Source organism: Lepisma saccharinum, chromosome 16 (genome assembly GCF_977018435.1).
Source record: "Lepisma saccharinum chromosome 16, izLepSacc3.1, whole genome shotgun sequence".
In the NCBI taxonomy this organism is placed as follows: domain Eukaryota; kingdom Metazoa; phylum Arthropoda; class Insecta; order Zygentoma; family Lepismatidae; genus Lepisma; species Lepisma saccharinum.
The window spans coordinates 51,331,714-51,356,692 of NC_139244.1; the positions used below are offsets into that span (position 1 = coordinate 51,331,714).

At 36.9% G+C, this 24,979-nt stretch overlaps 1 protein-coding gene across 1 annotated transcript in view; it reads right to left on the bottom strand.

The window, feature by feature from the left end:
• Positions 1-24,979, bottom strand: part of apolpp (retinoid- and fatty-acid binding glycoprotein apolipophorin) — a 117,726-nt gene that overhangs the window by 37,998 nt on the left and 54,749 nt on the right. Inside the window, exons 24-32 of the mRNA XM_083138159.1 lie at positions 20,990-21,376; positions 17,086-17,464; positions 15,873-16,124; positions 11,038-11,373; positions 8,705-9,102; positions 6,187-6,328; positions 5,088-5,241; positions 3,810-3,998; positions 1,335-1,549 (exon numbers count right to left, since the gene is read on the bottom strand). Coding sequence (XP_082994285.1) covers positions 1,335-1,549; positions 3,810-3,998; positions 5,088-5,241; positions 6,187-6,328; positions 8,705-9,102; positions 11,038-11,373; positions 15,873-16,124; positions 17,086-17,464; positions 20,990-21,376 — 2,452 coding nt within the window. The remainder of the gene's footprint in view (positions 1-1,334; positions 1,550-3,809; positions 3,999-5,087; positions 5,242-6,186; positions 6,329-8,704; positions 9,103-11,037; positions 11,374-15,872; positions 16,125-17,085; positions 17,465-20,989; positions 21,377-24,979) is intronic.

Here is a 24,979-nt window from a genome sequence, read left to right on the forward strand (position 1 = left end):
TGCCTCCACCAGGTATCGAACTTTATATATATTTGATTACATGTTTGATTTGCAATAAGATTATTTATTTTATGATTTCACAAGTGATTTAGAAAAGTGTTGAATTTTTATAAACAAAAGATCATACATGGTTAAACCTCAATCAATTTTTTTTAAATATATTTTTATTAATTTTTCTACAATACGTGGTGCTTCATTATTCGAACAGGTGTTTTTGGGTTAAATTGGAGAAGCAAAGTCCAATTTAACCTGGCTAGTAACCCGAGAACACCTGTTCGAATCACGTCGCCAGAAAAGCTACAATTCATATTAGCATGCAATGTTAACTAGACATTATCCATTGTCTAGTGTTTTTAAACTATACTTATTCTAATACTACGTTTCGAGAGAGCACCTCTTCTCTCATCTTCAGGTCATAGTGTTAGAATGAGTACAGATTAAAGCACTGGACAATGGATAATGCCAAATTAACATTGATTGCTAATACAGAACCATTGTCACTAACAATCAGAGAATTACTACCAACTTAGTTATACAGAATATTTATACAAGGTAATATATAATAAGTATTTCCTTATTCATACTCCTATGATGGATATATCCATCATGACCACTTGTTATCTACAGTGGGTTTGACGGATATATCCGTCCTCGACATTCTCTGGTTCATTCCTTTTGCGTATGACGAGCTACGAACCTGTTTCTTTTAATATTGAGTTAGTTAACATTTCCGCAATGTGATGTCACTCTCAGAAGCCCCAGAGTATTTAACTTGCCATAATCACATCGAGATGGAGACACTGCTTCTCTGCTGGCTGTGTTATCTTTCACTTGTATATAATACAGTATATAATCTGTGCTTAGAGCCAAGGTGTGTGCGAATTCAGAAGCCACCTAAGCATTTTTCTTGATTGGGAAATTGAATTAGGTTGTTTAGGTTGCTTTTCTGTCACTTTTGGCTAATTGTGACAATGAGGATGAGTGATGATATCATGAAATTGATGAAGATACACTCACAAAGAACACCCATGCACAGGCTGGGATTTGATCCCGAGACCCCTGATGTCTTGCATTTTACAACGATGGCTGAAAGCAGCACAATGAGTCTTCTATCTTGTTTGAGTATAGAAGATGCACTTTGAAAAGTGATGAGCAATTGTAATTTTTAAAATTACCCGCTAAGAACGAGATTTGGCATTGAAAATTACCCACCTAAGGGGTTAATATTGCTTGTGAAGTCATTTTTATCAGCATCAAGTGTGAATTTTTTGGCATATACTGTATATATCCATTTCTGAGACTATATATTCCTCATTTTAGTCCATAAAACTTACTCTGCTAAGTTCTGGGTGATGGATCCTTCCTTCCAAATTGTATCCAATGCCTTCACCTTGCGAAATCCTGTCTGCTATGAGGGTGAGGGTAGTCTTAAGGTCTGGCTGCTGAGTTCTGTCCAAGTAGATATTTACGTCTCCTCTGATGTTTCCGGCATTTTCAGAGTAGGTTGCAACAGCTGCAGATTCATGTTGGAGGAGAGTCAAGACAATACCTACAATGAAAATAAAATCATGAAGTGAAAAATTTTATGACTTTACATGAGCAATCAAATACAGAGGATTAAAAATTGTGCTGATGTGTTATACCCAAGGCTGCATTGTAGCATAGTGCATGCATATACACATTCTAAAGGTAAATAAACACCTATCTATCTATATATAGAAAGGAAAGTGGTTACGAGATTTAACCACCAGCCCTCCTTCATTTATTGAATGACTTGGTTTATTTTACTTTGCTTTTCTGCCATTTTTGGCTAGTCGCAAAGATGAGTAATGATATGATGAAATTCATGAAGGCACATTCACAAAGAACATCCATGCCTAGGCATGGATTCAAACCAGGACCCCTGGCATCATAGCATGCTGTGCTAACTAACCACTTCGCCACTGAGGTCAGCCCTCTCCTCTATTTCATTACATAATTTACTGTTTATGTAGGCCTATCGAGTGCATCTAAAACCATAATAATCTTCACTAGATAAATAAAAATACATGCAAATTAAATGCAGATGTTATAAACTTAAGTTTCATGCATAAACTTGATTGTGTCATAATTTCCCCTTCAAATACATGTGTAAACAAACATGCCTTTGGTTAAGGAAGGAATAATGAAGAAAATTTTAAGGTACAGGAAAATACGGTAACATATTGTTATATTTTGACTGGGATCTATAAATATAAAGGAATGTAAATTCCAGGAATAGTTTCACACCTAGGCCTAGGGAATTCTGTCTTTAGTTTTTGCAATGCCTATCCATCTGGTTGCTAATGTTAAGACACTTGGGAGAGGTATCTGTATATCTTTATATATTTTTTATATCATTTCCCAATGCTTCAAGACTTACTTAGATTAAAAATTAAAGAAAATCAAGTTTGGACTCTAATTAAAAATTAGGGATGGGACCGATTAATCGGTACTCTATCGGTATCGGCCGATATAGGCATATCGGTGTATCGGTAAAATTACCGATTATTTTACCGATCCGATATATCGATAAATATCTGATAGTTGTGCAAAATTCTGCAATTTTTGTTGTAATTTTTATGGATATTCTCCATGCACTAATTTTTTAAAAAGTAAATGTCTAAATATGCATTTTCTCTTGCACTGCAGTCACTCTGAAACACACATTTTTAAGGAGGTCAATGAACCTTTCAGGTTCTTCCAGGACCATTTCTAATTTTATATCGGATCGGTAGAATATCGGTTAATTTTATATCGGTACTTTATCGGTATCAGCCAAAATTTCATATCGTCCCATCCCTATTAAAAATTAACCAGTAAGCCTACATAAAACTGAGTTACATCAACATTTAGATTATTCAATTCTGCGTTAATCTATGCTAACCAATTTTTTTCGAGTATGTCTTCTATTTTTTGTCATCAGAAAACAAAAATGTGCAGTTTTTATTTTTGTTTTGTAAACAATCACTTTCTTTGAAATTCTATAAATAAAACCAGGTGGTGATGAAATATTAGTACTGTGTAAGCAGAAAGGTTTTGAACACAATTCTTAATTTTTAGATTTTCAAAATTTGTCAAAAAAACGTTCTTATCAATTTTGCGAAACAACTTTTTCTTAATTATTTGAAAAATTATTTGAATCTCATGCAGGTAAAACAGCGATAGCAAAAAATCAGGCGTAGCTCAGTGGTTAGAGCAATGTCACGGTATGCTAGAGACCCAGGTTCGAGTCCTGGTCGAGCCTGCATTTTTTGCTGAAAAATTTCTACGTAATTTTTTCTTAGTATTGGATAGTCCTACAAATACAATATTGGTCTTGTTTTCAAGCTATTTGCATCATTGTCAATTCACAATGCAAAAACCGATTCTATACAGATTGTTAATCAACGGAGTATGATGTATGTGGAACGTGGCAAGACTGCTTGCATTGACTCGCAGTGACAGCCTGCAGTTTCCATGTTTCAATGGATATCACTGTGTGCTGTTTGCAAAACAAAAAAAAAATGCACATTTTTTTGTTCTCACGGCGATTAAATACAGAATTCTTGCTCAGAAAAAAGACTGGTTACCATAGATTAATGCAGAATTGAATAATCTAAATTTTGATGTAACTCGTCTTTATGTAGGTCTATTGGTTAATTTTTAATTGGAATCCAAACTCGAGTATCTATAATTTTTAATCCGACAGTAATTACTGAAATTCCTTCTTCCTTTTTCCTTGGAGTGTTTCAAAACACCACACTATTATGCTGAGTACAAGCATGCATTTTTAAAAAGCCAAAACTTGCCTGCTTCCTGTGGTTGTACATAAACCCTGTATCCAGGGTTGTTTTGTGCATCTTTCAGCCTTACTTCCAACTTGTGCTCAAATGTGAGTCTCTGGCTTTTGGTTGTCACGATGAAGCTTGGGATGGAGATGTCATAGTGAGGCTCAATATTAGCAATGAAAGAGAGTTCGTAGTCGACTGCCATCAAACCTGAAGATGAAAAGAAATAATTTAGAGAACGCACTCACATGTATCTGTTAAATACATAATATTTTATTTTGATTTAGTTTCTTTAATGTCACATTTCTGTTACTATTGGCTAAATATACTATATAAGAGAACTAGAGTTCATAAAGTAAACAGAAGGGGAAAAATTAAGACATTTAATCACAGATACATTAATTCATAGCAATTACACATAATAGTAGAATCTATTGCTCACTGAATTATATTGAATATATACATTAAATGTCACTACATCTGGAATATACAGTTATAATATATAATGTACACAACTACGGTACTGCATAAAAGAAATATAATAATTCCAAGAAACTACATTAAATATAAATATTTAATATCTTTAAGTTCCATATGTATATGTACGTTATGAATTTGAATTTTTGTTTTTAAGTCCATTTATGCACAGATAAGCTAATCGAGATTGGACCTACAGTTTAAAGTGGGATCCCAACCACTACATGCCTCCGCAAGGTATCGAACCTGGGACTCCTAGATTGCAAGGTGATTACGTTACCACTATGCCACTGGAGAAACAACATAAAGCAAGACTTAAAGTTGGGACGGCGCACAAACCAGTGTGCAATCACATCTCAGAACGGTTATTTTGACAAAATCCTGTTTCCGTACTGGCTGCTTTGTGGAGGGGAATTTTAATGTTGTCCGCCCTTGCAAAAGCGGTGGCCTAATTGGCTGTTTGACCACATATTCATTCACAGGTAAATGCGGCAACACAGGGTCACTGCCATAAAGGTGGTCTCCCCACAGGTTCCTGGCCTGGTGGAACTTTAGTAAGATTCCAAACCCACATATTACTATGATCATACATTGAAAATACTAATGAAGGTAGATAGCAATTGCATTTACTGGTACATTTTGAAACATTTATGATTCTTTTCTACAATACTGTTAACACTTTATAGAATGATTCATAAGATTATGTGCATAAATTCTTACAAATCAGGACTGGACCTACAGTTTAAAGCAGGATTCAAACACCTTTCTTAAAGTTAATAATATTAGTTCCTTGTTATTTAATCAGTTGCGTATAACACATACCTTCGCTTCTGTCTCGGCTTACAAGCTGTACTTCAGAACAGCCTCTGTTGTCACAGAATGAGTCGAAGTATCTGAATTCCCTGTTGGAGACCTTAAACTCTGTTCTGAGTGTTGCTTTGCCGTGGCTGGTAGGAGCGGAAGCTTCCAATTTCAACTGAAAAGATAAATATAAGTTAGCATAATGTTTGTTATTATTGTCCTTGGATATTTTCATTTCAACTCGCTACAAATTGACATGAATTATTTTCAATGATCATGACGAATCGTTGATTCTCTTGGTATCAAAACTCAGCTCTCTCTCTCACCCAGAATTTCAGGTAAACATCAATTCAAATTTATTATTTTTTTGAGTGTTTGTTTAAAGTCTACTTTTCTGCACGGATAGTCTAAATGAGGCTGGACCTACAGTTTAAAGTGGGATCCGAACCACTTTGTGCCTCTCAAATTAATATGGACTAAGCATATTTCACAGATAACTCATTTAGAACTTAAATAATCAAATGTAGTAGTCATTTTTTTAAAAAAAAAAGTGGTGGCTGAAAGCCATCATTAGAAAAATGACTCCAAGGCTAAATTATATCCTAAGAACCAAAACTTACAGTTTCAGACAAAAAAAAAATTAAAATTAAAAACTTCAAATTATGCATGGGCTTCCAGATGCTGATTAGGACCCAATTCAATCTCAACAAATTCTATTATTAGCAGCCTCTGTCCCATAAGCATACTGATGTATTTGAGAGGAATATTACAGATATTTTAGTAATTTGATTTTTTTTTTTTCAAATAATTTGTAGCTAGAGCAAACATTCCCAATTTTGTTATTGTGCTTAAATGCTGTTACTTTTTATAAATATGAAGTAATTCATGTAAAGTAAATTGTCTAAATGATATCCGGTTTCACTATTTACTGCCGTCACCATGTTATACATTAATGTAACAACTGAACAAACATGGAACATTTTCAAATGTATATCTGATTTGCAGAATACCAGTATCAGTGAATACTTTCATCGACATTTTATTATAGTGGAAAAAACTGGCCCATCCTAATTCCCATATCAATTCCAAAAGGAGGGAGTTGGACACAAAACAGTCTTACCTCACGTCCTTGTTCCTGAGCCTCAGTCAATATGTTGTAAGTCACTGTAAAGCTAGGCTTGTAGGTCTCTTCCATGTATTTGATGTTTGCTTGACCTTCATATACAATGGAATTGGCATCCTCCTTCCTCTGTATAGAACCACTGAAACAAAAAAGAGTATAAGTGTTTCATTACTGACAATAGAATAGGATATACAGAGATATGGGAAGATTTGCAAAATAACACATTATCATTATTAGGGAAAGGATTTTAAGGTTCAAAAATATGGTTGGAAAAGGGAAAAAAAAGGTTCTGAGAAAGCTTTCAAAAAGGTGTTGATAAAATGCCTTCATTCAGGTCAAAATAAGTTAATTAACATTAGCTATTCAACACTGCAGCAAATAAGATAATGAGTTGGTTATTTAAACCAATATTTGGGAAGTATGTAAATGTGGCATTTACAGGGTTTTAACCAACTTGTTATAATAGATTACATTCAACAATTTGATGTTTTCGAATGTAATTCGCTGAAGCTTTGAGCTCAGCACCTTGCATGATCTTGCTACATTACATATCTTAGGAACTTTTGGGGCTGTGATGATTATATTACATTAGTTTATAGCTCTCGGACTGCTCTACAAATTGAGACTATAAGAGTTATTGTAGCTTCTCAAGAACAATGAAAATCATTTATTTCTCTGCCCAATTTTCTAACAAAACATGAAAGAAAAGGAAGGAAAACGGTGCTCAAGCATCAAAGAGGGGTAAAAAAAGGGGGGGGTGCTAATCTCATGATTGTCACTGATTGTTCTTCCGGTGCAACAATTGCTAAGATGGCTGCAAACGCTGTTGAAAAATCATATTGTGTTCTTGAACTAGCCAAAACAAACTCCGTTACTGTCGTACAACATTTTTGATCACATTTCAGAAACCCAGCACCTACCAGACAGTCGATCTACAATTGGTACAGAAAATTTGAAACAACAGGATATTTATGTAAAGGCAAAAGTCTGGGAAGACCCACCGTGTCAGAAGAAAAAGTGGATCGTGTCCGTGCTGCTTTCCAGTGAAGTCCACAAAAGTCCACAGCAAGGGCGAGTTTGGAATTACAAATGCCACATGAAACTGTGTGGAAAATTTTATGGAAGAGACTGAAAATGACACCTTACAGATTGAAGTTATCACAGCATCTAAAGGAAGATGACAAGGTTAAACATCGAGATTTCTGCATTGAAATGCAGGAATGTAATGAAGAAAACGTTCGCTTCATTGAGCGGATAATTTTCAGTGATGAACATCTGTGAGTTCCCGAAACAAAACTTAAAGAATTACTTTATAAAACAGTGAAAAGTGTTTCCTGGTAACATAAATAATTTTGGATTTATAGAGCATTGAGTGTCTATTTCTTTTGTAGTAGCCCTATACATATTTCAAAGGATCGGTATGAAAATAGCTATATTTTTGGAAAGATGCTGCACCTTAAAATCCGTTCCCTAATCATTATTTTAGTTACTATGCTCCATATATTATCCATATCTCTAGAAAGAGGATGTATGTTGATTAGAAGAAATAGATGAGATTAGGTAGAGTAACTCTTCTGCTTCATAGCTGGTTAATAATGGATTCCAATGAGAAGCACCGAGTTCATGACAAAAGAGGAGTACAGGCTGTGTGTGGGTGTGTGTATATATCTGTGGGTGTGTGTATGTATGCATTTATATGTTTACATCATTCTAAGTTGGAATTCTTCTGAATTTTTGACAAAAATAAAATCAGCAAATTGGATATCTAAGAAATCACGTTTTCTTGTGGCAAATAAATTAGCCAGTTTTCAATATGTCAAGGTAAATTGACAAAGTAAGAATGGACTGCACAGCAGTGACACAGCAGTTACAATTACCGTGCAACCTTGATTTTACATTTTTCAGGGGACTCAGCTGGAAAAATACATAATACGGAAAAATGGAAAAATGGAGGAAAATTTATTAACATTTTCCTCTGTTGGGACCATGAAGATTGAATGTATAATGCGGGAAAATGTAAAATCAGGGAACATAAAATTGGGGTTCCACTGTATCTTTACAGTTAAAAATAACATGCTATTAATGTAATTACCCACGCTCCCCAGATTTGTATGTCTGCGACTTATCTCTGTGGAGTTAGCTCAAGTCGAAAACCTCGTTCAGATCACCCTGTATTTACTGCATGTTTGATTGATTGATTTGTGGTTTTAAGTCCACTTTATATGCACAGTAAGGCTAATCGGGACTGGACCTACAGTTTAAAGTGGAATCTGAACCACTATGTGCCTCCACCGGGTATCAAACCTGGGTCACCTTGATTACAAGGAGATGATGCTACCACTGCACCATCGTGGAGGCATTATTTACTGCATGTAGAGGCCATGAAGCTAGACAACCTTTGTTAAGAATATTTAATTTTTTAAGGTTTCATTCTAATTCTCCAAGTCCCCTAAGAAAGAACATTCCATACCCTGTACATGCAACTACATAGCACAGGAAAAGTAAATGAACTTACCTTCCAGTTAGAATATTCTGATTCTGTTCCTTTATCTTGATGGCGATGCCCCGACCTGCCTTGGCTCCTGCTTTGGTGTTAATTTCCAGGTGGTACTTATTAATCTCAAAATATGGACTGTCAAGGTTTCCACGAATCTCAAAATCTTCAAGGCTTTCCAAACGTGCTTCGCCGTCGCCTGTCAAGTAGCCATCGACAAAGTTGGATCGTACTTCAACAACAACGTGCCTCAAGGATTTCAACTCAACGCTTCCGAAAGCAGTGATCTGCTTGTCTGCATTTGTGACTATTAAGTCAATGCTGTACTTTGGTGGGCCAACTTCAACCTTGCTCTTCACGTTGGTTCTATCAGAGCCTAGAACAACTGTTACGTCGGACTCCAGAAGGTTTCCATCTCGCTGCAAGCAGAATGAATAAGTACGTGAGATTACTTTACATTCTCAATGAGTAAATAATGAAGAAATTAAAATACATATACAGGGTGTTCAAAAAGTAACACAACCAAGATTTTGAACATATGTAACTTTTGTACAAAAAGCGATAGACACTTGCACTTGCACTGGGTAATAAAATTGTATATGTGGATATTTTTCTAAACATTCAACAAGAAAATGATTCTCTACATGAATGTTCAATGTGGGGAAAAGTTACTAAGAAGTAAAAAAAAAAATTGGAGGTTAGTTCTTTGTACAATAAATTTCAACTCTTTTCTTTCATCTGAGCATTAATTGAATAACATAGCCACACAACGTTGCCAGTACACCTCGGAAAAAAAGGAAATACGTTTAACCCATCAATTTCCTGTAATGTATATAATGAATGAAAATTCAATATTCCTTTCTCAATATGAAAAACACCCACAGACACCATTGATACACATAAAATATTACTGCTAGTGACTACAATGCTGTGTTTTATTCATGTTTCTTTTTACTTCACACAATTTTTTTTTATGCCATAAGTAATATTTTTCCCCATAACGAATGTTCATGATGTAGGGAATCATTTTCTTGTTTAAGGTTTAAAAAATATCCACACAGACACTGTAAATACACAGTTGACGTGTCTATCGCTTTTGTAAAAAATGTTACGTATGTTCAAAGTCTGGATTGCATAATATTTTGGACCCTACAATTGACTAAATTTCACACATTCAACATGAAGATACATTTAATAGATTTTTATAATGTTTCACCGTGAAAATTAGTTACCCATACTGCAATGTTACACATGTACAATGCCTTATTAATGTACTTTTCTTGTATATTTTATTGTGCTAATATGTACTGCATTGATGAATGTAATTTTGCCTTTGACACCTTTCTAACTGAAATCTCTACAATTGAACTGAATTATTCCCCTATTGCCATTCTGTAGTCCTGTATAAATATGAAAGTTACAGAAGCAGTGAACATTTCCCTTGAAAATAATCACGTAAATACCCCGGTATGTTCTTATACAGTGCCTCACTGACAGAAGAATAGCAAAAATTCCTCAGATGAAGTCCCAATGAATAGTTTGTGTATCAAGTAAAAATACTCATGTAACCTACACAAGTATGCACTGATCTCAAAACAAATAAATTATTTTTCTAAAAGAAAAAAAACCCTACCTTATGCAATGAATCGGTGCCATACTACATTAATTAACCCTAGCTCTCTGGCATTCTCAAACCTGAAGGTATATTACCACAGCAACATACATGCATGTTTTCTACCTTTTTCTATCCTGGACAAGATCAATAAAACCTTGACCATCCTTATTATTTTCAATCAGGTCCATCTTAATGTTGTTGGTATTATAATACGAAATATTTAATCAGTATTGAACTTTACATTCAAAGCCACTTAATAATAACCAAGATTTTTCATTAGCATATGTGATTATTCTTGATAAGGTAAAGGTAAAGTTCCCCGTGCATTTAGCATTGCACCAATGGGGATGGGAGTAGGGTCCCACACATTCTCGATCTTGGCAATTTTTTGAGGTGGTGTGATTAGCATCGTGCTCCTGCTGCCTTGACCCCCCTGGAATGTCCCCAGGAACCCACTGATTTGAGGCTGGATGAGCCCCAGAGCCACTTTATGTGGGGACAAGACTGGAAAAATTCCGACATTAGATCAGCCACCCTGGGAATTGAACCCATCTCTCCCACGTGACAGTCATATGCCCTACCCACTAGACCACCTTGGGTGTAGATATATTTCATATGATGCTGGAAGAAGGGAAATTCCATGGTAACTATTACAATTAGTTTGTTACCACACTTTTTAAGCACATCCGAAAGCAAAACAAATCTTGAATAAATAAAAAAAAAATCCAAAACATCTTACCTTGTGATCTAGAAGAATTTCCATTCTGTTGTAAGTGCCATCTGGTGTCTCAAGAGTCAAATGAAGGTTGATAGCATTGGCTCTAAGTTCCGTTGCCGCATCAAGTTTAACTTCATGATTGTCACCCAAATTTACTCCAACAGCACCTCTCAGTCCTGTAACGCCTGGTGTGTCGGCATTGATGGTACCGCTGAAGGTTACTGTCCTAGGGACATTGTCTGGCAACACAAGTGTCACATGTCCCTTGGTGGTATGGTGGTCTTTCAGTTCCAGTTCTCCTCCTGCCTTGATGGTTTTGCCATCATATTGGATCTCATTCTCGGTCTTGAAGTCCAGCTGAAATAAATGAAAGAATACATGTAATTTGCATTCGGTTATGAACCACAGCCAAGGTAAATTTATACAGTCCCTACCAAACGTTTAAGACCACCTTGTCATGTGTTTTTCAGACAAACAGAAAAAGTACATATGCGAGTGCTTTTCATGAAATAAACACTTTAATACAAAATTGGAATTATTATGCAATGTTATTAAAAGGTACATCAAGATCAAGAAAGTGTAAGGGCTTATTAATGAACTTATAACTAATAGATGCAACTAAAGGTACAATTTGTAAAATCATTAAATCTGAACTTTGAAAATATACTTGGAAACAAACATTTCTCCTGAAATTAGATGAATGAAGTGTGAAATTTTAATAGTCAATAGGTCCACATTAGGTTTCAAGCACATTTGCACAAGTTTTCTCATGCTGCGGATCAATTTCTGGCATTCTTGGGGCATAATCTCATTCCATACTTCGGAGATCTGTTTACGAAGATCCTGGACTTTCCTTGGCTGGCATCTGGCTACACGAAGGCCAATGGTATTCCATAGGTTTTCTGTAGGATTCAGGTCCGGACTTCATGCTGGCCAAGGCAACAATGGGATTTCCCTTGCTTGAATCCAAGCCATTATTGCTGCTGACGTGTGGAAAGTCGTGTTGTCCTGCTGGAAGATGAAGTACCACTGTGGAGCTTCTGGATGGACGGGAGCATGTTATCTTTCATTGTTTTGATGTAATCTGGTGAATCCATGAAGCCAGGAATGAATCTCAAAATCCCGGTCCCTGCAGCAGACATGCATCCCCAGATCATGACTGATTGACCCCCAACCTGAACAGCTTGCATGAGACATTCGGGGAGAAGTTTCTCGGTTGCTGTCCTCCGAACTCTCACTTTTCGGAAGCTGTACAGCACAAATCTCGATTCATCATTGAAAATGACCTTACCCCAATGTTCCATGGGCCAGTTTCTTTCATTTCTGCACCACATCACACAATTTCTCTTATGTACATTGTTAAGCAATGGCTTTTTGAAAGGAACGTAAGAAGCAAGTCCACATTCCCCCAGACGACGCAAAATGGTCATCTTTGAGACCCTTTTATTAGTGGAATCTTCAAATTCCCTCATTATCCCTGGAAGAGGGGCTTTACGGTTATTCTTTGCCACTCTCGCGATAATCCGGTTCTCGTGTACAGTGGACCCTGGGGTGGCCAAAGCATGGTTTATCAACCACTGTACCATGCTGCTTGAATTTGTTTATTGTGTTCGCCACACAGGTTTTACTCACATTCAATGCGACTGCAATTTCTTTATGAGACCTATTGCATCTGCACATACCAATTATTTGCCATTTCATGGCCACGGGCACAGATTTTTTTTCCCCATTATCACGTAGCTTCGATTCAAACAGCCTGTTTATTATCAAGCATAACGAAAACAGATTTGGACTTGAACAATGCTACTATTTGAGATATGTCTTTCTGCGCAATCTATTGACACACATTTCAACTAATGACTGATAAAATTTGTTTACCCCAGCGCAGCAGCTGAGGAAGATATTGTTATCTGAAGATCTCTCAGATTATGCTGTATTTTTTTTATTTTGCGAATTTTAGAAAATAATATAAACACGAGAAACTTTTTTTTTGCGTCAAAACCTTCGTTCATGTTCCACAATACTGGAAAAAATTCAGTACTGTCATAATGACGTCGGTTAAGTGTATACACATTCATCTGCACTTCAAAATGCTGGATTTTTCAGTTAAGAAATTTGATTTTTCCACTTTCATATCTCAAGAACTACAAGATGTATACCAATATTTTTTCGGCAATATATGCCTCACACACTATATTACGGGGTGTATTTTTAAAGTAAGTACCGTTTTGAAATTGTGCCGCTGCAGCACTGCGGTCGGTGTCCCGTGCATGCGCACTGTGTACCTACAACTGCTGGCAAGCCACAGAGGCCATTGCGGCAACAATCGATCGTGTATACATTTGCTTTTGCGTATTTAAAATGCCTCCGCCGATTGAGAATCCCGCCGACTGTGAAATACGTGCTGTTATTCGTTTTCTTAGTGCTAAAGGCGTGAAAGCAGTTGAAATTCACCGTCAGATTTGTGAAGTGTACGGACCAAACATGATGAGTGATGGAATGGTACGCAAATGGGTAAGAGCTTTCAAAGATGGCCGAAAGAATGTTAATGACGAGGAACGGAGTGGGCGAACCTCAGTGATCACTGTGTGAAAATGTGAAAGAGAACAGATGCTTCACGGTTTTTTCGTTATCAGAGGAGTTCCCTGAAGTTTCAAGAAGTGTTATCTACGAAAGAAATTGTTACCGAACGCTTGAACTATCAAAAATTGTGCTCACGATGGGTACCAAAAATGTTAACTGAGGCGCACAAAAGCAAACGTTTAGGTAGCACCTTGACTTTTCTTGTGCGTTATGAAGCTGAAGGTGATGCGTACTTAAGCCAAATTGTCACAGGCCATGAAACAACGTAGGCCACCCGAAACAAAACAACAATCCATGGAATGGCGGCATTCAACATCGCCCAAGAAAGTGAAGTTTAAGCAGACAATTTCAGTCCGGAAAATCATGTGTATCGTGTTTTGGGACAGGAAGGGGGTGTTGCTTGTTGATTTTTTGCCTCGTGGTGAAACAATAAATTCCGAAACATATTGTGAGACTTTAAAAAAACTGCGCCGCATTCAAAACAAAAGGCACGGCATGCTGAGTAAAGGGATTGTTTTGCTGCATGACAATGCCCGTCCACATGCGGCCAATCGAACTCAAGATCTCATCGCATCATTTGGCTGGGAACAATTCGATCATCCTCCATACAGCCCCGATCTAGTGCCCAGTGACTACCACGTGTTTCTGCAACTGAAGAAGCATCTCGGAGGTCACCGCCACGATGACGACAATAGCCTCAAAACAGCCGTGTTGCAGTGGATGTCAACTCAGGCGGCAAACTTCTATGACGACGGAATACAAAAGCTTGTTGTTCGATATGATAAGTACCTTAATATTGGTGGCAATTATGTGGAAAAGTAGATAAAAGTGTGGTCTTTCATGTAACAATAAAATTGTTACAAAAAGTTTATTTGTTTTTTGTACATATCAAAATGGTACTTACTTTAAAAATATGCCTCGTACTTCCATACAATTTCACTCAATATTTGTACCAAAAAATTTCAGTCAGGATTCATTTATATGAAAAAAGTTGGTGGTCTTAAACTTTTGGTAGGGACTGTATCACACTTCTGAATATACACGGTTATTCAAAAAGGAGCAAATTACAAATCCTTATTGTGGACACATAGTAAAAGATACATACATGTATTTCAGTTTTTGTTTCAAGTCCACTTTATGCACAGAGAGGCTAATTGGGGATCAACCTACAGTTTAAATGGGGGTCAACCAGTATGTGCCTCCACCTGGGATACAAACATATGCTATGAATCAACGGAGAGTAAGAATCAACCTGAGGCAACAGGTGTGTAGGCTTGGTACAAACAACTGGGTGTGCGCCTCTGGAAATGCAACTGTGAAACTGCCACGGGACAAGAATGCATGTCCGGTGTCACTGCTTAGTGGCAAGTTGAAGAAACTGTTCCACAAGAGGAACGGATTAGCAAAACACAATTCTGCATGCTTGCGGATTAAAGTGTGATAAGGAAATGGGTTTGAATCCTGAACATGGTGCACTAGTTACACACACTGCATTTGAATAAATTGAATAAAAAAACAGGAGACAACAGCACCATATTGTGTTAAATGCATTTAACAATAGATTGGTATATTATTATCAGTATATATAAATTTTATATCAAGACAGTGGAACCTCAAGCTAATAAAACTGAAAATGCGGGAAAATGTAAAATCGAGAAAAATTTCGTAAGCGTTTGCTATGTTGGGATGATCAAGATTGAATGTATAATGTGGAAAAATTTTAAATCCAGGAACGTAAAATTAGGGATTTACTGTATTTGATCATGATGAGCAAAAAATTCAATGTTGGTACTTCTCTATAAAATATGAGTACAGAGATGTACTATATGTGAAAGTAGCAAAATAAATACAGCATGTATCTTCAGGACTATGCTGTAGCCAGGCTCTATGGTTGAGTAGTTAACATAATGTGCTATGAAGCAACATGCCTTATGATTAAATCAAGGGTAAGAGAAATAAAGGGTGATTATAAAGTCACTATACATTTCTGTGCATACACCTGGGTCTTGACATGTCCCCACAGCCAGTAATCGCAAGATGTAAGGTCTGGTGACCTTGCGGGCCAAGGTGTGGGTCCTGTTTTCCTGCATCAACGCCATATGGGAAATCACGTGATCACACACATCATTCAGCAGTGTGGACAGAACAAAGCTTTAACCATTCAAGTCGTTGGAAGGGTTGAAGTTATTCTCAGAAGTCATGGAATCAGGATTCTATCTCAGTGAACCAATGAGAGCATTAGACCAATAATACATAATAATTACTTTCCTTACCTGTTGTGAAGATGTTCCTTCAAGGCTGAAAGAATTTTCCAACCTCAGCTCCTTCAAGTATTCGAGTGGCAGATGAACAACAAGATGAGATTCACCCTCTTTGTGAGATTCTTCACACTTCAGCTTCAGGTTGTGTTCGAAGTTTGAATCCTGGTATCGGCCGCTTGACTTTACAGATAATAAGTGCTCGTTTGATTGAGCAGACAGTTCAGCCGCAATGGCACTTGGCACAAGAGATCCATCAATTTGAAGCTGCAATAGACAGTAGAAACATTGAAATATTTGTATTTTTAAATACAGTACTAACATTGAAATATGAAAATTATTACTCTCTAAATAAACAAATTGTAACCAAACTATTACTAAAGAACAGCTTAGGCTTTGTGCCAACATGTTTATGAATAAGCAATATGCTAAATAATCTTTACATTAACTTTTTTTCTGGCAATTACTCATTTTTATCACAATACTTCGACTGCTTCAAAATGTCCGTATTACTCATGTATAATGCACACTTTTTCCAAAATTTTTGCCCCCAAAAACTGTGGTGCGTATTATGCACGGAACAATTCAGACAGCCAACATGAAACCGTACAGGGTCATTCCATGATTTTGGGACACCTGCATTGATTTTTCATGTTTACGGAACCCTATCATGTTATATATCATTGTAAAGCTTGAATCCTGCAGTTTCTGAATATGGAAACAGTATTCCATACAAGATAACGACACTAATGTGAAATGCGGTTGAAATAAGTTCATCAAAAAATGAAGAAACATTCTGATTTTTATGGTTCTTTGGATGAAAGAAAACATAAGGAAAAAGACAATAAAAATTAAAATGTATTACTGGCCAAATAATATGACATACAAGGAGTGTGTAAATTTTTTAATGGAAGAAATCTTGTGCTGCCAACTGCTATTTGGAAGGTCCTGAATGTGCCTCGTATAAATGTGACATTAGTCACGGAAAGAAAAAAGTATATATTTTGAAAAAGTAGGAATGAGCAATTGAATAGGTATGACGTCATTCATTCTTGATCAGCATAGCAACAGACTTACAACCTACAACTAAGAAACCCATTTCTTGAAACTGGATTGTACTGAGCATTATATACGAGATATAATTTTTTGTAACTTTTACCCATCCAAAACCAGAGTGCACATTATACACACACGTGCACTATACACGCGTAAATACGGTATCACTAACCTCAGCTCCAATGGTTCTATCCCTACCCTCAACCTTGTGGGTGAGTCCATAGACAGTTCTGATGTTGCTGTTCTCTGCGAGGGATACAGTTACATCGCCATTTGTCACGAGCGTCAGGAACTGGGCATCGTAGTGCTTGACGGTTTGGTGGATGGTTATGGACTGAGTTGTGGTAGCACCAGTGTGTGAGATTTCGAGGTTCACTTCTCCCTCACTGTCGCCCTTCCTTGCGTGTAGGATTGCTTTTCCCTTGGCTGCAAATTGGTGCCTGCCGTGCTGGAGATCGATCTCTCCTGTGCTCTCTCCGTCCAGATAGTTCTCGGCAATGTTTGCTTTTCCATTTACGTTGAATTTCCTGTCGATAATTATGATGGTGTTCCTGCACAATAAAAGAGAAAATGTAGAATCACGTCATGAGCAAAACAAAATGTAATAACTACAATATTTTGGCACATAGAGCACAAAATTTACAAGACCAGTTGAATGTGAATTAATGAGAATATCTATATCCTTAAATATTGTTTTTCATCATGCTGTTTGTGTGTTACTTTAGTGTTTTAACAAATATGTTGCCGGCACGTGACTTAAGAAGTTATCTACTGTCATACCCTTTCTCCCCCCTCATTTGCATATATATCTTTCACAGGTAAATTTTTATTTTTAATGTAACTTTTCTGTATTAAAGTTCATAATATTTAGATATGTCTCTCAGAATATAAGCACTGCACAAAGCAGTTGGGAGAAATATTTCTTTAAGGAGATAAATAATCTCCACAAACAAATAAAAATTAGTGATGCAAAATGTTTAAAAAATGTGAATACTGAATAAAAACATTAATTACTAGGGCTGAACCGATACCACTTTGAACCGATACCGATACTTGAAAAATTCCAAATTTAAAATAACAATGGTTATATATATATATGCATAGAAATGCATACATATAAAATGTAATAATAATAATTACACAGACACACACATAATTTATGTATGTATGTATATATTCTGTGTAATTATTATATATATATATATATATATATATATATATATATATATATATATATATATATATATATATATATATATATATATACATACATACAATTATGTGTGTGTCTGTGTAATTATTATTATTACATTTTATATGTATGCATTTCATATTCTGTGTAATTATATATATATATATATATATACATACATAAATTATGTGTGTGTCTGTGTAATTATTATTATTACATTTTATATGTATGCATTTCTGAAGAAGGGCGATGAATAAATTAATCTACCATATGATGCTCTGTTGCAACGGTGCACCTCAACCTTACAGTCTATTTTTTAGATCACTGACAATCGATCAGATGCTTCAAATATTAGAGAAATATTAAGCGAAGCTAAAAGCAGGGCAATCGTGTCGTCCTCATCCCCCTCTCCCCCAATGTTGAAAAATGAGAACATGCCTCTTCAATCTCCTCTAAAACTAAAGGATCACTCTTCCCACACTGGGGTGTAAGGGGTGATCTTCCACGTAGTACACCCAACTGTGAACCAAACTTCCACGTAGTACACCCTGGACTGAATTTTGTAGACAAACGAGGCTCTGGCGACTGGCTCTATGGCGAGTATAATTCTGTGTTGTCCTGTTTTTCTGTCCTTATGTGTGCTGAGTGCCTCTTTACAGCCTCAGCTTTTAACGAAAGTCAGAATATTTTAAGATTTTAGTTATGCAATGTTAGAGTTGTTATTTGTAATGGTAAGGGGCTGGAGCCCATATAATGTGATGGGTGCAAAATAGCCTAAGTACTGACGGACCCAAAGTTTTAAAATCAAATTTGAAAATTCAAATACAAACTCTTCCCAAACTAACATTAAATCATCCGTGGACACAAGAATAATTGGCGATTTACCAGCCATGGACAAGATGTCTAAAACTAAGAGTAAAGGTGTAATGTCTTTTTTGTCCTTTAAGCGAGAGAAAAATAATTAGTAAACAAAATGAAAGGGGAGAATGAAAACTTACCAGTCTCTTGCTTCTATATCAGGCGATTGACTTCAGTATAGTGATATTCCGAAGTAACTTTGCTTTCGATATACTTTCGGCAAATTATTTCTAAGAAACATTAAATGCATAGTTCTATCGCTTGGCGTGGGAGGAAATCCAAACCCATCACTACACTTTCCAGAAACTAACTGCCGTCATCTGTCGTTCAAAGAAAATTATTTCCCTGCCACGTTCCTTGTTCCGAAACATGCCTGCTGAAACCCAGTCGGGACAAACAAAAGTCTAAAGTTGAAAAGGAAAAGGGGGATTAACCCACGTATTTGAATTTCAAGGAAAATGCTATGTACTATGTCTGAGACACGTCCACCACTTTCATGCGCAATGACTTTTTTAACTGCGGGAGGTCACTAAAGAGAGGGATGTCCGCAAACACCAAAGAAAGTGGGAGGATTACCAACAGGTGCATCGTTGGCTTTCGGGACCTCATTAGGGTCACTGTTACACGAGACTGCATCTGCACGAACAAAGCCTGGTAGACTTCGAAGAGAACTAAACAGAAGCAGCGAACTCCTATAGGGATAATTTCACGTTACGCTTGATTTGCAAGATACTTGACCGTGAGTCTTATCTGCTTACAGATCTTTGTGTCACGCACTTGCTGTTCCCGGAAACTTGAGAAGGGGTTCATTTAACAAATGCACAACTATTTCTCATTTCTTTTCAAAATTAAAGGTGCGTTGGAAAAGTTGAAGGAAACTTTGATAGGAAAAAAGACAATTGGTTTTGGCCGCGCCTCTAGTGACTCAAAAACAATGGTATCGGCTAGTAACGGTGCAAAAATATCAACCGATACCGATACATCAGTTCAGCCCTATTAATTACATACCATCTTGTGAATACTAACAATAAAAAAGTCCTTACGCCGCATGCCAGCAAAGACATTTACATCCCCAACACACAAATAAACAGCATGATACAACATACTTTACAATATGTCCAAGTTTGTCACTGTGACAATTTACTGTGCAATAAATTGCTGCTTCTTCTCAATCTCTCTCTCTCTCGACCAGCCCTGAAGATGACTCCGACATGGAGTCGAAAGCTTAGGGCATATTTTTAAAATGGTGTTCTATCATGCTGTTTATGTGCTTAATCTTGCGAACAAAAACATGAATAGGGGATGTTTGGTTTCTCACTGATTAATGCTGCTACCCAGGACCCAAAGCGTTACTACCATTACAGACTGTCTATATGCCAGTTTTAATTGAGTCATGGGCGCAGCAGCCAGACCTTCTTTTTTCTACTAAGTTTTCAAGTTTTCGTGAAAAAAGTTTTTGATTTTGCCTCTATTGGGCAATAAATTTGAACATTCAATTTTGTTAAGTACAGCATTGGTTTTTACAGTTTTAAGTTAGATTTTGACATACTGCTTGACAGGTTATCTTACATTTATGTAAAGAGATGTGATATTATGTTGTTTATTAAGTGTTTAAATTGAGTATGAGAGATTATTTGCTAGTGAAGATATTTTTAAAAAAATGAGAAAAATATATTGTGTTTTATAATTTTATTGTATGTTTCATGGTTAACTTTCTTTTTTCTTTCAAAAAAGTTTTTGTAACAAAATTTTGCATTAGACCTTGAATTTAATTGCTTCCTAGGACTGGTTGTCCAAAATGGGGACTGCACGTTTTCCAGGAAAATGTTTTCCCTGCCTCGCACACAAACAACCTTGTTTCCTTACAGTTTAGGACCTCTTCAGAAAAGAAAAGTTTTGCAACATTTCTTTCATTGATAACTTTGCTTTGGTAGGCCAAAATATGTTAGTGTCCACATTTTGGAAGACACTCCCCTACCGAATACGAAATGCATTGTAAACACTAAGTAAAGGAGACACTACTTACTTAGAATCAATGACAATGTGTCCAGCGTCGGAGAAGTCAGTGACTGTTTCCAAACGGACCTTCTGCTTGGGATTTTGGTCAGCATTGAATAGGATCTCTGCATTGCCACGGTACTTGGTTCCTCTCTTCGTGTATTCAGCTGCTCCGTGAATTCTCTTGTTGCTCTTCAGCAAGTTAATTTCCAAAAGTGCATTGCCCTTGACGTTTGTGATCTGGAAGTTTCCTTGGATATCGAGATAATGCTTGGCATTGAGTCTCAATGTGCCGGTTGGTGCTCCAGGAGTTTTGGCAACACTTGCAAGGAATTCAATGTAGTTTACGTCTCCTGCAGTAAGCAGACCATGAGCTTCAGACAATTGGGAATTAGCTGTCACTCCTCCTTTAAGTCTGTAAATATTAAATAATGAAATAGTTAATAATTACATAGTTACATTCCTCGGTTTTACATTTTCCCACATTGTACATTCAATCTTGATGGTCCCAATACAGCAAAATTTCACAAAATTTTCCCGCATTTTAAAGTTTTTTCAGCATGGTCCCCTGAACAACATAAAATCGAGGTTCCACTGTATATATAAAAGATTGTTAATCAATAATATAATTAAGGCCTCTCTGATATCATATTGATAATGTTGTCACCTATCAAGGGGTCTCGGGTTCAATACCCGGTGGAGGCACATTGCACAGATCCCACTTTAAACTGTAGGTCCAGCCCCGATTAGTCTATATGTGCATAAAGGAGACTTAACAATTCAAACCATATAATTAGTTCAATTCAAGTATTAAACTTTAAAATGAAGTAATTTTTCAAGATTAAATTGTGTCTATTGAAGAACACTACAAATACAGATGTAAGATATTTTTGCAGTGCAATAGCTGAAACCTAACATAATTCTTTTAAACTGAAGTTTCAATTATAATTTGACGGTGTTTTACCTGTAATGATAAATTTCGGACATAAAATTTAATGATATTAATAACTACAGTTCATCCATCCAATGCAAAAATGTAAACATCCCACACATTCACATATTCATTCCTCTTGTGCATGTATGTGTCAAAATAAATTAATCTGCTCTTTTTTAATCTTAGTAAATCAAAACAAACAAAAAAAATTAAAAATTAACGAGTGGCCGCCATAAAATCCAACTGCTACATTGGCTTTAAAGTTAACTTAATTTTCAATTCTCGCATTATATACAGAGTGTTTCAAAAGTCGCACAACCCAAACTTTGAAAATTTATATCATGAAAATGGTAAGAGATATTTACACCAGGTTTGCTGCATTATAAAAACTCATCCATTGAGATATTTTTCAAAGCTTAACATTATCAATTTATTCCATACAGAAAATTAAATAAACTAATAACTGGCGGAAGGCAGCATTAAGATTTTTCCAGAAATGAACTTTTGAGTGAGAAAACTATGTAAGAAATAATCAGAGAGTCATAATTAGACGTCTGATGAGTGATGCCATGCCAATCTGTTGTTTGCAACCAATAATGATCATGTACAGCATTTGATGGATTTATGTCTGGCAATTTTATGAGTTGAGTGAAAAAGTGTCATTTTTGGGACAATCTCCGTAGCTGGCAACACTAGCAGGTCGAAATTTTGTCATCAGACGCACGTAACATGTGCCTAAGTATTGTCCATTCATTTACGTGAAAAATCTTAAATCATGATTTTGTACCAAAATTGGACTCTTGAGAGAATCCTAGGCTGCCCCTGGCTACCCTGAATTTTCTTCGCTCACACTTCGCCAGCACTGCCTGGTTGATTCAGCATGGCGTATTCATTGGAGCAGCGTGCGTTCATTGTTAAAGAGTATTTTACTACTCATTGTTGCACTCATGTGCAAGAAGTTTTCCTCGAAAAATACCCTGCTTCTGCTGTACCTCACAAAGCAACTGTTTAACGACTAGTACGTCAATTTCGGGAAAGTGGAAGTGTATGTGACAAAATACGAAGTGGTCACCCATCGGTTTTAACTCCTGCGGCAGTGGGGGATGTGCGTACATGTCTGGATCAATCTGCAAACAAAAGCTTAAGGAAACTTGCGTCACAAGCACATTTTTCCCTTTCCAGTGCTTATAGGACTGTGAAGAAAAGTACCCTAAAACCATAGTGTTGTCGCTGTCCAAGAACTGCGGAACCTTGATACGAGGTTTGGCTAGAAAAAAACCGGATTGATGTTGCTATTGGCAAACAACAAATGTGCGAAGGTTGAGCAATGCACGATTCTATACTACCACACCCTGCCTACAGAATGACTAATTGCCCTGGGTGCAGGCCTCTCAGTTTCGCTGTGGCACTTGGACAAAGAGGAACGTGCGTCTGTGCTCCGTCGGAAAAATGCTGAGTATTAAAATGGAACAGCGTGTCAATATGAAGTTCCTTTACAAACTGGGGAAATCCGCAACAGAAGCATACGACATGTTAAAATCTGTGTACGGGGATAAGTGTTTATCACACACACAAGTGTTTGAGTGGTTTAAACGGTTTAAAGAAGGACAGGAAATAATCCAAGACAACCCACATTCAGGACGACCATGCACGTCGAAAACGGAAACAAACATTCAAAAAGTGAGTGATGTGATTCGAAAAGATCGTCAAATGACCATTAGAGCAGTTGCTGAAATCACAGGAATAGACAAAGAAAGTGTTCGACAAATTTTACACGAGAATTTGAACATGAGTAAAGTGTGTTCAAAACTCGTGCCAAGGAACCTGACATTGGAACAGAAGGAAGCTCGAGTGAACATTTGTACGGACACTTTGAAGAACATTGAAACAGACCCTACATGCTTAGAGAGAGTGATAACCTGTGATGAATCGTGGTTTTTCACGTACGACCCTGCCACAAAGCCCCAATCAATGCATTGGAAGACCCCGAGTTCGCCACGTCACAAGAAAGCTCGCATGAGCAAGTCCAAATTCAAAGCCATGATGATTGTCTTTGTCGACATTCGAGGCATTGTGTACGTTCATTGGGTACCCGAGGGTCAAACTGTAAACCAACATCATTACATTAATGTGCTGAAAACCCTTCGTGAGCGAGTAAGAAGACGACGACCTGATTTGTGGCAACGGAAGTCATGGATTCTGCACCAAGACAATGCTCCTGTCCATACGGCCCTGTCAGTGAAGACATTTTTGGCTAAATATGGCATCCCAGTGTTAGAACATCCACCGTATTCACCGGACCTTGCTCCCTGTGACTTCTTTTTATTCCCCAGAGTGAAGTCCGCCCTAAAAGGAACCAGATTTGAGACAGTAGAAGCTGTGCAAAGAAAAGCGACGGATGTAATGAACATGATCTCCGAAAATGACTGGCAACCAGCAATGGAAAATTCGTATGGAGCGGTGTACAGATCGTGCAGGGGAGTACTTTGAAGGAGATAAAGTTCCTGTTGTACAAAATGCCGAATAAAAGATTTCATAGCATCAGTCCGGGTTTTTTCTAGCCAAACCTTGTATATTGCAGGTGGTTTCGATCTCTCATCACAATTCTTTATTTTATTTTGTTTCACTGATGAAGTTTGGGTCCGTTTGAATGGTTATGCTAAAAGCAGTGGCAGCGAGGGGGCAGTTGCCTCCCCAGTTTTCGCCACTTTTGCCCCTGCACAATGCTAAATCTTATCTACGAAGGCAAATGTATTGTCTTTGCCCCCCAGTTTTGTCACCTTACCCCTCCCCCCATCAGTTTTGGGATCCAATTGCCACCACTGTCTAACAGCCAAAACAGGAGAACGTGGTCCGCTGAAAATCCTCATGCGAAAAAACTTGGAGTTTGTTGTACTGTGACACATGAGTATTGCATTTACTATTGTTGTCAGACTGTTTCTGGTTTCAGACTTGACAACATTTGATTGATGGATTGATTTGCTTAATTTTACTTCACTTTTTGTGCCACTTTTGGCTAATTTGCGTGGATAAATGATAACATAAATTTATTAACCCAATGATAGCCTACATGATTGGTTTTCT